Source organism: Heterodontus francisci, chromosome 5, assembly GCF_036365525.1.
Source record: "Heterodontus francisci isolate sHetFra1 chromosome 5, sHetFra1.hap1, whole genome shotgun sequence".
Lineage (NCBI taxonomy): Eukaryota > Metazoa > Chordata > Chondrichthyes > Heterodontiformes > Heterodontidae > Heterodontus > Heterodontus francisci.
In genome coordinates this window covers 106061030-106074503 of record NC_090375.1, presented here as the reverse complement: position 1 = coordinate 106074503, position 13474 = coordinate 106061030, and the positions used below count along the sequence as shown (strand labels likewise).

At 43.3% G+C, this 13474-nt stretch overlaps 1 protein-coding gene across 1 annotated transcript in view; it reads left to right on the top strand.

Annotated features, from left to right (window-relative positions):
* LOC137369989 (inositol monophosphatase 3-like) overlaps positions 1-13474 on the top strand; it is a 54945-nt gene that overhangs the window by 28111 nt on the left and 13360 nt on the right. Inside the window, exons 3-4 of the mRNA XM_068031871.1 lie at positions 6958-7053; positions 12728-12889. Of these exons, the coding sequence (XP_067887972.1) occupies positions 6958-7053; positions 12728-12889 (258 nt within the window). The remainder of the gene's footprint in view (positions 1-6957; positions 7054-12727; positions 12890-13474) is intronic.

The window sequence follows — 13474 nt, the reverse complement described above, 5'->3', positions numbered from 1 at the left end:
GTGGAAATCACCAGAGGAACAGCAGCCATATCTCTAGAGTTCTTGCTGAAATTCCACTCTAGTTACAGTAGATGATCAGGTGAGCTGCCGTGGAAATTCCATTTAACTGTTGGGAAACTTAAGCCTCCACGCCATCTGCTGGCTCGAGTCTCCAGCTACATTGTGAGAAACAACAGTTTGCATATAAAAGTTTCCAAGATAATTGTTGGCATGCAATTTTTACAATGTAATCTTTTACCAAAAATTGTGACAGCAGAAAGTAAAGTTTTTGAACAGGAACTGCCTGTTATATGCAAGATTTTTAATTATAGATCTCCCATGGTACTATTAATGAGAATTGGAGGACACACTTTTACAGCAATATGGATTGTCAGAACTGTTCTTTTAAAAATTATTTTCAGCTTGGTTAAAGTTTTCAGAATCTTATGAAGCAAAATGGTTCTTTTAAAGAAGAGTAGGGGAAGAAAATACCACAGAATGGATTTTAAAAGAAGAGCATGGAAATTATTGGAGAATGGAGTTATAAAAAAATGAAAGAAAGCTTAGGAGAAAGGAAGAAAAATCAGTATTAGGCCTATTAAAAATAGAGGTTGCTCCCTGCCATTTCATGCCTGTGCAGAATATAAAATTAAGCATACTTGTCCCGTATTAGACCAAGACATCCTGCATGCAATTTGTTTGCTAAACTAGTCCAGTACTGGACCAAGGCATCTTGCATGTAATTTGCCAGCCCCAGCTTGTCGGACATGTTTGTGGCTCTTGCTGTGATCATGTTCTTTCACTACATATCATTTGCTATCTTCACTGGGGAACAAGCACTTAACCTCTGAAGGGTTTGAGGCAGAAGAGTGGGGATGGGAGCCAGGAAAAGGTTTCTTTTAAAAGTGGGGTTGGGGGCAGGAGATGATTTTTGTTTATAAAAAAAATGTTATGGCTAGAACTGAGGCAGAGGCTTTTGAGTGAGGCTGGACAAGACCAGGAGAAGGTCTTTTTAAATTAAGACGGAGTACTGTGTGCTGTTTCCCTGTGGTACTCTATCATTGTTGGCCTGAGGTTTACCAGACCCTTTTTAGTGTTCCTGGCCTTCCAATGATTTGTTTGTGACTTTATCGTGTCCTTAGGTTCTATGTTGATGCTCCCCTCACTTGCTTTTCACTTGAGTGAAATCTTCCCCTCTCTGGCTTATCTCACATCCAGTTCTTATAACATCCAATAAAGATAAAAGGATCCGAGGGATTTTCTTGTTATTGGGCATTTTTGGGCCTTTATTTGCATTTTCTGTGGTGCTTTTGGCAGTAGTAGGGTTGGCTGAGAGACCCTGGGTTGCCACTTCCAGTTTGGTGACTACAACCTTGGCCAGTATGAAAGGGATATGAATCCAAGATGACCGGATGATGAGGTCTTTGTCCCGTTTGTGTATTAATCTGGCATCTACAAGCGTCTTGGGTGTTTTACAACACTAAAGGTGCCAAATAAATGAAAGTTGTTGTTTAGTCTTGAAAGAAGCAGCTTGTTACTTCAATGTGATTAAATAATTTCAGCAAAGAGTGTTAGCTCAGAAAATAGAATTCCCCAATGGCTGGGTAACCATCATGGCAGCTTTGTTAGATTAGGGGCTTAATATTACTGCTTGGCAGAGTCATAGAGTTATACAGCACAGAAACAGACTCTTCGGCCCATTGTCTCCATGCTGGCCATCAAGCACCTATTCTAATCCCATTTTCCAGCACTTGGCCCGTAGCCTTGCATGCGATTGCGTTTCAAGTGCTCATCTAAATACTTCTTAAATGTTGAGATAGTTCCTGCCTCGACCACCCCTTCAGGCAGTGTGTTCCAGATTCCAACCACCCTCTGGGTGAAAAAAAAATTCCTAAAATCCCCTCTAAACTTCCTGCCCCTTACCTTAAGACAAAGTTTACCTCCACTAAGGGAAAAGGTTTCTTCTTATCTGCCCTATCTATGTCCCTCATAATTTTGTATACCTCAATCAGGTCCCCCCTCAGCCTTCTCTGCTCTAAGGAAAACAACCCTCACCTATCCAGTCTCTCTTCATAGCTGAAATGCTCCAGCCCAGGCAACATCCTGGTGAATCCCCTCTGCACCCTCTCCAGTGCAATCACAGTCTTCCTATAGTGTGGCGACCAGAACTGTACACAGTACTCCAGCTGTGGCCTAATTAGCATTTCATATAGCTCCATCATACCTCCCGGCTTTTATATTCGATGCCTTGGCTAATAAAGGAAAGTATCCCAAATGCCTTCCTGACTACCTTATCTACCTGTGCTGCTGCCTTCAGTGATCTATGGACAAATACACCAAGGTCCCCTGACCTTCTGTACTTCCTAAGGTCCTACCATCCATTGTATATTCCCTTGCCTTGTTAGTCCTCCCAAAATGCATCACCTCACAGTTCTCAGGATTAAATTCCATTGTCCACTGCTCTGCCCATCTTACCAGCCCATCTATATCGTCCCGTAATCTAAGGCTTTCCTCCTCACTATTTACGACACCACCAATTTTCCTGTCTTCTGTGAATTTACTGATCATATCTCCTATATTCACATCGAAATCATTAATGTACACTACAAACATCAAGGGTCCCAGCAACGATTCCTGCGGTACTCCACTGGTCACAGGCTTCCAATCGCAAATACAACCCTCAACCATCACCCTCTGCCTCCTGCCACTACGCCAATTTTGGATCCAATTTGCCAAATTGCCCTGGATCCCATGGGCTCTTACCTTCTTGACCAAACTCCCATGAGGGACCTTATCAAAAGCCTTACTGAAGTCGATGTAGACTACATCAACTGCTTTACCATCATTTACACACCTAGTCACCTCCTCAAAAAATTCAGTCAAATTTGTTAGATATGATCTCCCCCTGACAAAGCCTTGCTGACTATCCTTGATTAATCCATGCCTCTCCAAGTGGAGATTAATCCTGTCCCTCAAAATTTTTTCCAATAGTTTCCCTACCCCTGAATTTAGCTCACTGGCCTGTAATTACCTGGTTTATCCCTGCTACCCTTCTTGAATAATGGTCGCACATTCGCTGTCCTCCAGTCCTCTGGCACCTCTCCTGTGGCCAGAGATGATTTGAAAGTTTGTGTCAGAGCCCTTGCTATCTCCTCCCTTGCCTCACAAAGCAGCCTGGGATACATCTCATTTGGGCCTGGGGATTTTATCCACCTTTAAGACCGCTAAAACCGCTAATACCTTCTCCCTTTCAATGCTAATTTGTTCAAGTATATCACAGTCCCCCTCCCTGATCTCTACACCTACAACCTCCTTCTTCATAGTGAACACAGTTGAAAAGTAATCATTTACAACCTCACCTATGTCATCCCGCTCCACACACATTGCCAACTTGGTCCCTAATGGGCCCTACTCTTTTCCTGGTTATCCTCTTGCCCTTAATATACTTATAAAATGCCTTGGGATTTTCCTTTATCTTGCCCGCCAGTGTTTTCTCATGCCCCCTCTTTGCTCTCCTAATTACTTTAAGTACCCCCCTACACTTTCTATGCTCCTCTAGGGCCTCTAAGGCCAGAGATTGGAGAGTCCAATTACTTTGTCTTTTGGGTAAGTTATGAGGTGGAAAGCTAATCTTATGGTATTTCCTGTGCAGTGAGGTGTACAGTTAGGCAAAAATATCTGTTGATGCAGCGAGTTCAAGAGGTTAGCTTACCCTCTGCTTTTTACATGCTGTATTGTTGTGTGCTTGTTTTTGCAGGATGTATGCTTGAGCTTTTCCTGCTAATTCTGGTGGATATCCTTCTGGTGTGTCAGAGGTTTTCATCTTCCACTGATTAGGCTGTTTAGCTGCTCTCTAGTCGACTGCTTTCGATGAGGGCCCTGTAGTTCTGTTTTCTTTTGCACCAGATCTTTCTGGGTTGGCTGTGCTCTTTGGCAGAGGAGGAAGCAAAAATATGGCCTGTGATATACAGTGGGTAAGCTGCACAACAGGGAGAATATGAACTTTGGTTTTAAAGACCAATGTCAGGGTCTGATGGTAGATCAGTGAGGCTGAGTAGGAGATTGACTGGTGCAGGCATAGATGGCTATTTAGCTGCTCTTCGCTTCGGGTAGGTGTGATTGTTTCCAGAGGACAATCCATTCCAGAGCACATTTTATGTAGGTTTGAATAAAAAGTGATTCCCTTACCAAATGTTTAATAGATGCAGATGTTGTTACATTGGTCTGAAATTCCTGCGAATGGAGAGGGGATAAATATCAGTTATGTTTGGATGGAGTGGGGTCGGATGAGACCAGAAAATAGGCTAGATCCTGACTCTGTTCCATTTTAACCAAACCTTGAAATTATGGTCAAGGGTGCCATAAGCAGATCTTTCTTGGGAAATTCCTTTCTTTACACCCTGAAAGGCCTCAGCGGAACTCATGCCAGTGGAGACGTAGTACAAATCCTTTTGAGCCTTTTTAAAGGCCCCAAACCTTTACTCAAATAAGAAAATCCATCCTGCAGGGCTGATTACCCTCTCTAGTCAAAGTGGCTGATATGCAAGCCAAACAGTATAAAGAAAAAACTTTAGGCCTGTGGAGAACTCTGCCTTGGTGTATCGGATCAGCCTCCGCTGTTGATCCTTTGTAAACAGCATATAAGTAACCCCGTCCCTGGAGTTTGGGATGGAATCTCCAGCCTTGGGCGAGGGTTCTACTTTGCTGCATTTAAGCCAGCCGACTGGAACACCAGGAGTTTTTTTGATTGTTATGGTTGTTTTCCCAAGCAGCTCATATCTACAGAAAACCTGAGAGTGGAGGCTACAGTTACATGTCCTTTCATCGCTGTGGCTTTCATTATCTGAACAAGAGGAATGCTGTTGTGGGACAGTTCACGTTGTGGTCATATACATTGAGAATTATAATCAATTCTCCCATTATTCTCTCCTTTATCAGAATGAAGTTGAAGTTTTCACGTAAGGTTCTCATTTCCAGGGTGAAAGGGGGAAGGGGGTACTTGTTAATCTGTATGATCTGTGTTGCCATTTTCTGAGCGGGGGCGGGGTGGGGGGGTTCCCGTACAGAAATACAAGATTTTGAGCCAAGGAGTAGGTGTTCAGCTGAGGGAGGAAATGAGAGCTGTCATGGCAGTTCTTTGCTGCAGAAAATCCTTTGGTAAAATGTGGTAAATTTATCATAATAACTAATCAGAAATGACAATATAACTTGGATACGGGCATCCAGTTGGTTCCTGGTTACATAGTTTTGGTATTTGAATATTGTAAGTTAATGTGATCATTCCGGTGAAAGTCACTGATGTTCTGACCTTGGCACATATCTCTCCTGGTCTTCCTGCAGCTGTCTAGAGCTTTCCAAGTTGATCACACCATTCTTCTGTATCACCTGTTCTCTGTCGACTTTCATGGCATTTCCTTGCGATGGTTCCACCTTGACCTGCCCCAACACAGCAAACACATCTCCTATCTCTCCTGGTCTTCCTGCAGCTGTCTAGAGCTTTCCAAGTTGATCACACCATTCTTCTGTATCACCTGTTCTCTGTCGACTTTCATGGCATTTCCTTGCGATGGTTCCACCTTGACCTGCCCCAACACAGCAAACACATCTCCTGCAATGGTTTCTCCTTCCATACTTGCAAAGTCACCTCCACCATGTATCAAGGCTCCATCACTAATTATTTACTATTCACTATGCAGATATCACACCTTAATGATGCTATCTGTAAACATGAGTCCAGCTCAGACATACTGAAAGCAACAATAAAGACACCTTCAAATTAATTATTTGCACACTAATATGTAGATGTCTTATTGGGCATTGAAATATTCCTGCTGCAACCTTGCACCTAAACATATTATGATTAAACCTGAGGTGATACATAGAGTTATTTACAGCACAGAAGGAGGCAATTCCGCCCATCAAGTCCATGCTGACTCGCCATGGAGCTATGCAGTCAGTCCCATTCCCTGGCTCAAACCCCGTGGTCCTGCAAGTCTATTTCTCTCATGTGGGAACTAATTATCTATCAGTCTGCAATGCAATGCACACCACGAGCAAAAGCAAAGCACAAACCTATGCCAGATGTGGAAAGAAGATAGGAACCACTAATTTCCACATATTACAGTATACTGAATAACACACTGCATCCAGTATATCTTAAAGGTATAATTTCTGAAATTGGACTTATTTTTCTAACATCACAGCAGCTTCTGTTCTGCAAAACACCAGAGTTTCCAGAAAAATACTGTGGATGTTGGAAATCTGAAATAAAAACAGAAAATGCTGGAAATCCTCAGCAGATCTGGCAGCATCTATGGAGAGAGAAACAGAGTTAATGTTTCAGATCAATACACTAACGTTTCAGGTTCCGGTGCCTGACTGAAACAGTACATCTATCCTAGGCTTTACAAAAGTTCATATCCAAGTGGAACCCTGCTTCAGACATCCACTTAATCAAATTCATTAACTACATAAAATTTTCAATTAACTGCTACTCGAATAAGTAAACTACTCTACTGCTGCTTTCCATGTTACAACAGTCCAAGTAAAATTCTTATAGGACTGCAGCGGTTCAAGAAGGCAGCTCATCACCACCTTCTCAAGGGCAATTAGGGATGGCAATAAATGCTGGTCTAGCCAGCGATGTCCACATCCCACGAACAATTAAACAAAACTCAAGTGAATTTATGTGTCAGGCTCAGAAAGGAGTTTGGTTTCTTTACACGGAAAATATTTAGGCAGGTATGGGCTCCAGTTCTCATGAAACTCAGCTGAACTTATATCAGGTTTTTCTGGAGTCCTAAGCTGCATTTGTAAACTGTGAAGTGGCTTTTCCTAAAGACCTGATTTGAATATTTCCAGTGCTGCCTTTGAAAGAAAGTGGAAGCTACAGTAGAACAAAATTGAAATTCAAAATTGAAATGTATTGCAGAATAAAAGGAAAATATAGTAACTTATTTTGTTTTCTCCTTTGTGCAGAAAAACTTGTACATTATGTCACCACTATGGTATGTGTAGCCGTGAATGGAAAACCAGTGATTGGAGTAATACATAAGCCATTTGCTGATTTTACAGGTATGGAAAGTAATTGCATCTCAAAAATCAGTCTAGACTCGTTATGCAAGGCCCACCTGCCAAGAATGAGGCACATGAATTTTATCATAAACATTGATTTTAAACTGTTACTGGTGTGAAGAAAGGACTTGTTAAACAGATCAGCCGTGGCTGGAAAAGACATTTGCATATTAACAGACAGTGTTTGGAAGGACAAAGCAACCATTCCCTGACACATTCAACCCACAATGGACTTTTGATCATCAGACGTTGAAGCTGGGGGGAACTCACATTCCAGGTTGACAGCTAAGATGGCCGAATGTACAAATGGACATGGTCACATGACTAACTTTCTGGGCAACCGGAGTTTTTTTAAATTTGTATAAACAGTTTGGGCAAAAAGCAGAATGCTTCTGGACTGAGAAGGTCTCTCCTGGGTGGCTCGCCACAGCCTCTCCTGCCTGCCTGCTCCCATCTCTTTCTCACAAGGCTTTGAATCCACTGAAGACACATGAACCCCAAGAGAGAAAAGTCTGCTACAGCGAACAAGGTTTAAGAAGAATACTGGGCCCCAATGAAAAGCAAGATCTGCCTACAATCAAGGATCTACAGTGAGCTTGAAGAACAGTAACAACAATTCTTCAGATAGTGCCTCAAACCTTTCCACTTTATTTTTCTTCGCTTTTCTGTCTCTATTTGCATGTGTGTATTGCGTATGCATGCTAGCGTGGGGCACTAACCGTGTGTAGGCATTAACCGAAGTTTAAGTTTAATAAATTTCAACTTTTCTTCTTTAAACCTAAGAAAGCCTGTTTGTGCAGGTTTCTTTGCCTTATAATTGGAAAGCGGTGAACAAGGATTCACCAAGGGGGAGCTAAAAACATAGTTGTTTAAAATTAAGCCCTGTTACAGTAAGACCAGGTGAAGGCTGAAAGGGAACCCTAGACCTTTTTCTCACCTGGTCGTAACAGAATTTGGGTGCCACCGTCCAGGATTTTACCCACAGACAAATGAGATAAATTGGAAGTGGGAAGGCAAATTGTTCCCAATCAAAAAAGAACAAGATTTCAATGCAGATTTTCATGTGGTTGTGCCTGCTTGAATACTAACATGTCTGCAACTGAAGCTAGTAGCTCTCCAAGCCAGGGTGAAGTAACTTGGGAGAAGTTAAAAGCACTGTCTATGGAGGAGTTGAGGAAAATGGCTGAGCAGAGTGGGATCACTGTACATGGCAAGGCTATGAAGTCTGAGCTCCTAAGGCTAGTGGCCATCCATTTTTCACTTGAATCTGAAGAAGCAGAAACAGGGTTAGAAGCAGAGTTCGAGAGGGTATTGTTAGCAAAGATACAATTGGAACAGAGGAAACTTGAATTTGAGGAGAGAAAGAGAAAGACATGAGAGGGAGAGAGAAAGAATATTCCAGAAGGAATGCGAAGAGAGACAGTTGAAGCGCGTTGAGTTAACTAGGGGCCAACAGAGTAACCCCATTGAAAGCATGTTCAATATAGAGGAGCATAATTCAGGACTGGGTACAAAATTGTTAAAACTAGCTCCACTATTTCTAAAATTCAATGAGGGGGATGTTAGAAGAATTTTTGTGTCCTTTGAGAAACTGGCAAGGCAGCTAAAATGTCCAGCTGAGACCTGGCCTCTTTTACTACAAAGCAAGCTAACTGGAAAAGTCCATGAGGTTTATTCCTGTTGCCAGATGAGAAGTTCATCAAATTTTGAACTGACCAAAAATGCTATCCTCGGGGCATTAGAATTAGTACCTGAAGCCTATTGCCAAAAGTTTAGAACCCTCAAGAAACAAGCTAATCAAACTTATCTGGAGTTTGAAAGAAATAAGCAGCTGGCTTTTGACCAGTGGCTGAGGGCTTTTAAACTACAGCTCAGCTATGAGAATCTCAGGGAAGCAGTTCTGTTAGAGGAATTTAAACACTCTTTCCCACTCTCCATAACGACCCATGTAGAGGAGCAGCGGTCCAGAGAGCCCAGCAAGCGACCATCCTAGCTGATGAGTTTGCTTTAATTTATAAGTCGTTTTCCCAGGGGAGAACCTTTCCGAGTCACCCCCACAAATCCAAAAGGGACAAAGGGTGGGAAGTTACTAGGAGCCCAAGCAGTTCTGGGAGAGAAAGGAAAGCAGGAGACACAGGGGGCCCTCCTCTCACCAAAAAAGGAAGGTGTTGTGAGCAAGAGTGTGACACGGAGACCTGTATGCTTCCATTGTAATAAAGCAGGGCATTTAAGAGCTGACTGCTTGGAAACTAAAGGGAAAACTTGTAGGGTTAATCAGGACACTCCCACTCAGTGAAGAAACGAACTTGATGGAAAGCACAGCAGAACAAGCTGTGGCTTTAACTGCAGTAAGAATGAGACCCAGGAAGTCTGCCGCTGCAAGTGCAGGAAAATTTAATAGGGTTCTTGAGGGTTATCAGTGTTTCATGTCTGAAGGGAGAGTAACCCCATACCCCTCGAGTGGGGCAAGCAAGCCCATAGTGATTCTCAGGGACACAGGGACCACTTCATCCCTTTTACCGGGAAAAGGCCTGACCTTTCCCCCAGAGAATGTAGTGAACACCAAAATGGTGGTGAATAGTATTGGAGGGCAGTGTTTGACTGTACCTGTATGCTGGGTGCACCTGGAGTGCGCCCTAGTTTCGGACCGGTGACCGTAGGGATTGTACCGAGTTTGCCTGTGGATGGGGTTGACCTGCTCCGAGGTAATGATCTGGCGGGGGTGAAGGTGGTAGCCTCCCCAGCAGTGAAAGAAAGACCGCAGGAGATCAGAGAGACAGGGCCGTGGCAGGAGGCAGACCCCTGCAGTTTCCCTGAATGTGTACTGGATTAGGCGATGATCAAACCAGCTCCCCCAGAGGAGACTGAATTAGCACTGCAGGCAAATGACCAGGTCTGTCTGTCTGAGACTTTCTTTGGAAAGTTAGGAGACCCAGGGGCGGCACAGTGGCGCAGTGGTTAGCACTGCAGCCTCACAGCTGCAGGGACCCGGGTTTGATTCTGGGTACTGCCTGTGTGGAGTTTGCAAGTTCTCCCTGTGTCTGCGTGGGTTTTCTCCGGGTGCTCCGGTTTCCTCCCACAAGCCAAAAGACTTGCAGGTTGGTAGGTAAATTGGCCATTATAAATTGTCACTAGGAGAGGTAGGTGGTAGGGAAATATAGGGACAGGTGGGGATGTTTGGTAGGAATATGGGATTAGTGTAGGATTAGTATAAATGGGTGGTTGATGGTCGGCACAGACTCGGTGGGCCGAAGGGCCTGTTTCAGTGCTGTATCTCTAATCTAATCTAATCTAATTAAATGGATTTTCCCTAACTGAGGCTCAGTGAGCCGACCCAATATTGCGAGTGTTAGCACAGGCTGCCCAGTCTGAAAATGAAGCAGAGGGAGTCTCTGATTGCTACTTTCTAAATAATGGTGTACCGATGAGGAAATGGAGAGCAAGGAGTGGCCAGTAGTTCACCAGGTAATGGCGCCACAGAGGTACTAGAGAGAAATATTAAGAACGGCTCACGAGACTACAGTGGCTGTACATGCTGGTATACGAAAGACCAAAGCCCGCATAAGACAGCAATTTGACTGGCCAAAACTCCACAAACATGTGGTGGAGTACTGCAGGAGTTGCTATATGTGCCAAGTTGAGGGGCAACCCCAACCTACAGTGATACCTGCACCCCTAAGTCCTGTACCAGTGTTAGGAGGATCCTCCAGCAGAGGGCTGGTGAACTGTAAGGGACCCCCCACCAAGAACAAAAGGGGACAGGCAGGCACAAGGCTGGCAAAAGTTTAGAAAGAGAAGGCGGAAAATTGACCAAGAGGGCAGGTTAAAGGAAGTCCAGGAGGAATCCCAGATGAAAACCCCTGCTGTCCAGACAGCCAACCCCAGAAAATCTGAGAAGTTAGACCCCACATCCTCCTACGTAAATGCAGACACTAGAAGCACCTCACCAGCATTTATAGGAACATGCAGAGTCAAAGAAAGACTTCTAGGGGGCAGAGAAACCGTGAGGATGATGCCTCTCCTAATCGAAGTCCCACAGGGGGAGTGCAATAGAGTCTGCACAAATACCTGCAGGCAGGGATGTCCTCTGGGACAAAGGGGACATCAGCAAAGAATTCTCCCCCAAAGTCAAAAAAACCCCACCCATCCCCCAAAGTCAAAAGCCTTGCATCACTCAGCAAAGCACTGTTGTGTGTTCAGGATAGCCCCGCCAACTACTGACTCTCCTGAAATAAAATTACCTCAGCAGGAACAAAGACCTTAGGCAGCCATGGAAATGGGCAAATGGAAGAGAAACTTCCCCAAAAAGGAACCACATGTTTATTGGGATAGCAAAAGGCGATTTTAATAAGTTTTAGGATTTGTGAATGAATGAGAGAAATGCTTGTTTTTTTTCCTATATCTTATATTTTTTCTCTCGCTCCTTTTAATGAAATGCACTTTTCTCAAATTGCATTTCATTCTGCTGGGTGTGGAAGTGTCCTGCTCGGCCCCCACCTGCCAAGAATGAGGCACATAAATTTTGTCATGAACATTGATTTTAAACTGTTACTGGAGTGTTGGACAGATCAGTCATGGCAGGAAATACATTTGCATATTAACAGACAGTGTTTGGAAGGACAAAGCAGCCATTCCCTGACACATTCAATCCACAATGGACTTTTGATCACCAGACGTTGAAGGTGAGGGAGCTCGCATTCCAGGTTGACTGCTAAGATGGCCGAATGCACAAACGGACATGGTTAAACCAGCTCATCACATGACTAACCTGCTGGGCAACCTGAGTTTTTTGAATTCGTGCCAACAGTTCGGGCAAAAAGCGGAATGCTTCTGGACTGAGAAGATCTCTCCTGGGTGGCTCGCCACAGCCTCTCCTGTCTGCCTGCTCCCAACTCTTTCTCACCAGCCTCTGAATCCACTGAAGACACATGAACCCCAAGAGAGTAAAGTCTGCTACAGCGAACAAGGTTTAAGCAGAATGCTGGGCCCCAACGAAAAGCAAGACCTACCTACAATCAAGGATCTACAGTGAGCTCGAAGAATCATAACAACAACTCTTCAGATATTGCCTCAAACCTTTCCACTTTATTTTTCTTCTGCTCATTTGTCTCTAATTGCATGTGTGTATCACTTATGCACGCTAGCGTGGGGTACAGTGTGTAGGCATTCATGGAATTAGAGTTTAAGTTTTATAAATTACAACTTTCCTTCTTTAAACCTAAGTAAGCCTGTTTGTGCTGGTTTCTTTGCCTTATAATTGGAAAGCGGTGAACAAGGATTCACCAAGGGGGAGCTAAAAACACGGTGTGTTTAAAATTAAACCCTGTCACAGTAAGACCAGGTGAAGGCTGAAAGGGAACCCTAGACCTCTTTCTCACCCGGTCTTAACATTCAGTTCACTGTACACTATTTTTTCAATTTTTTCATTTTTAATTTTATCCATCCCAAATATATTAGTAGAATTACAGGTACCATTCCTGGATTACAAACCTGGTCAAAACTCTGATCTTAGTGGGTAAATTAAATATTCTAAGCATGCCAGCAACTTAAAATGTCCAGGAGGTTGACCTATATGTGCAACTAAGTCAACAATTTTTAATTTCTAAATATTTAAAAAGCCGTTATTGATATAATTGCCTGGTTGTCTTAATGGTAATTCTTTCTCTTTCTGCAGCATGGGCAATGATACGTGGAGGATCAAATGTGAGCATGCGTAAATCATACAATGAGAAGAATCCAAAAATTATAATTTCCCGGTCACATACAGGCACAGGGAAAGCATTTGCCCAAAAGGCATTTGGAAATGACAGTGACATTACAGAAGCTGGAGGGGCAGGTAAGATTAGGTGGAAAATAAGATTTTTTTTATTCTTTATTATGCACAGGTTATTGTAATTTAATAAATGTGTTTGGAAGTTTATTGAAAATTTCTCTCGTATTCATTCAGTTGATGACAACTGATAATTCATTTATTGGAAAGTTAGTAATGGGAACAACAGGAGATGAGTGGTTTTATTCTTGTAATTCCATCGTCCAAAGAAGAAAATAGTGTGCTGACCCTTCATTGGCATCACAGATCTGATCAGGCATGTTGAGTTCAACGTGGCCAAGCTGTATGATGTTAGTTGGCAGTGGTCTCCAGAAACTCTGACAACTCTGACACTACATATCAAGTACAGTACTGCTTAAGCGCTCAACATCTTATTCAATTTTACCTTTTTTTGGGAGGGTTACTGGTGGCTTTTGAATACCATTTCATAGAAACATAGAAAATAGGAGCAGGAGTAGGTCATTCGGCCCTTCGGACCTGCTCCGCCATTGAAAAAAGATCATGGCTGATCGTCTAATTCAGTACCCTGTTCCCGCTTTCTCCCCATATCCCTTGATCCCTTGATACTTATTAATTGTAAGAGAGCTGTGC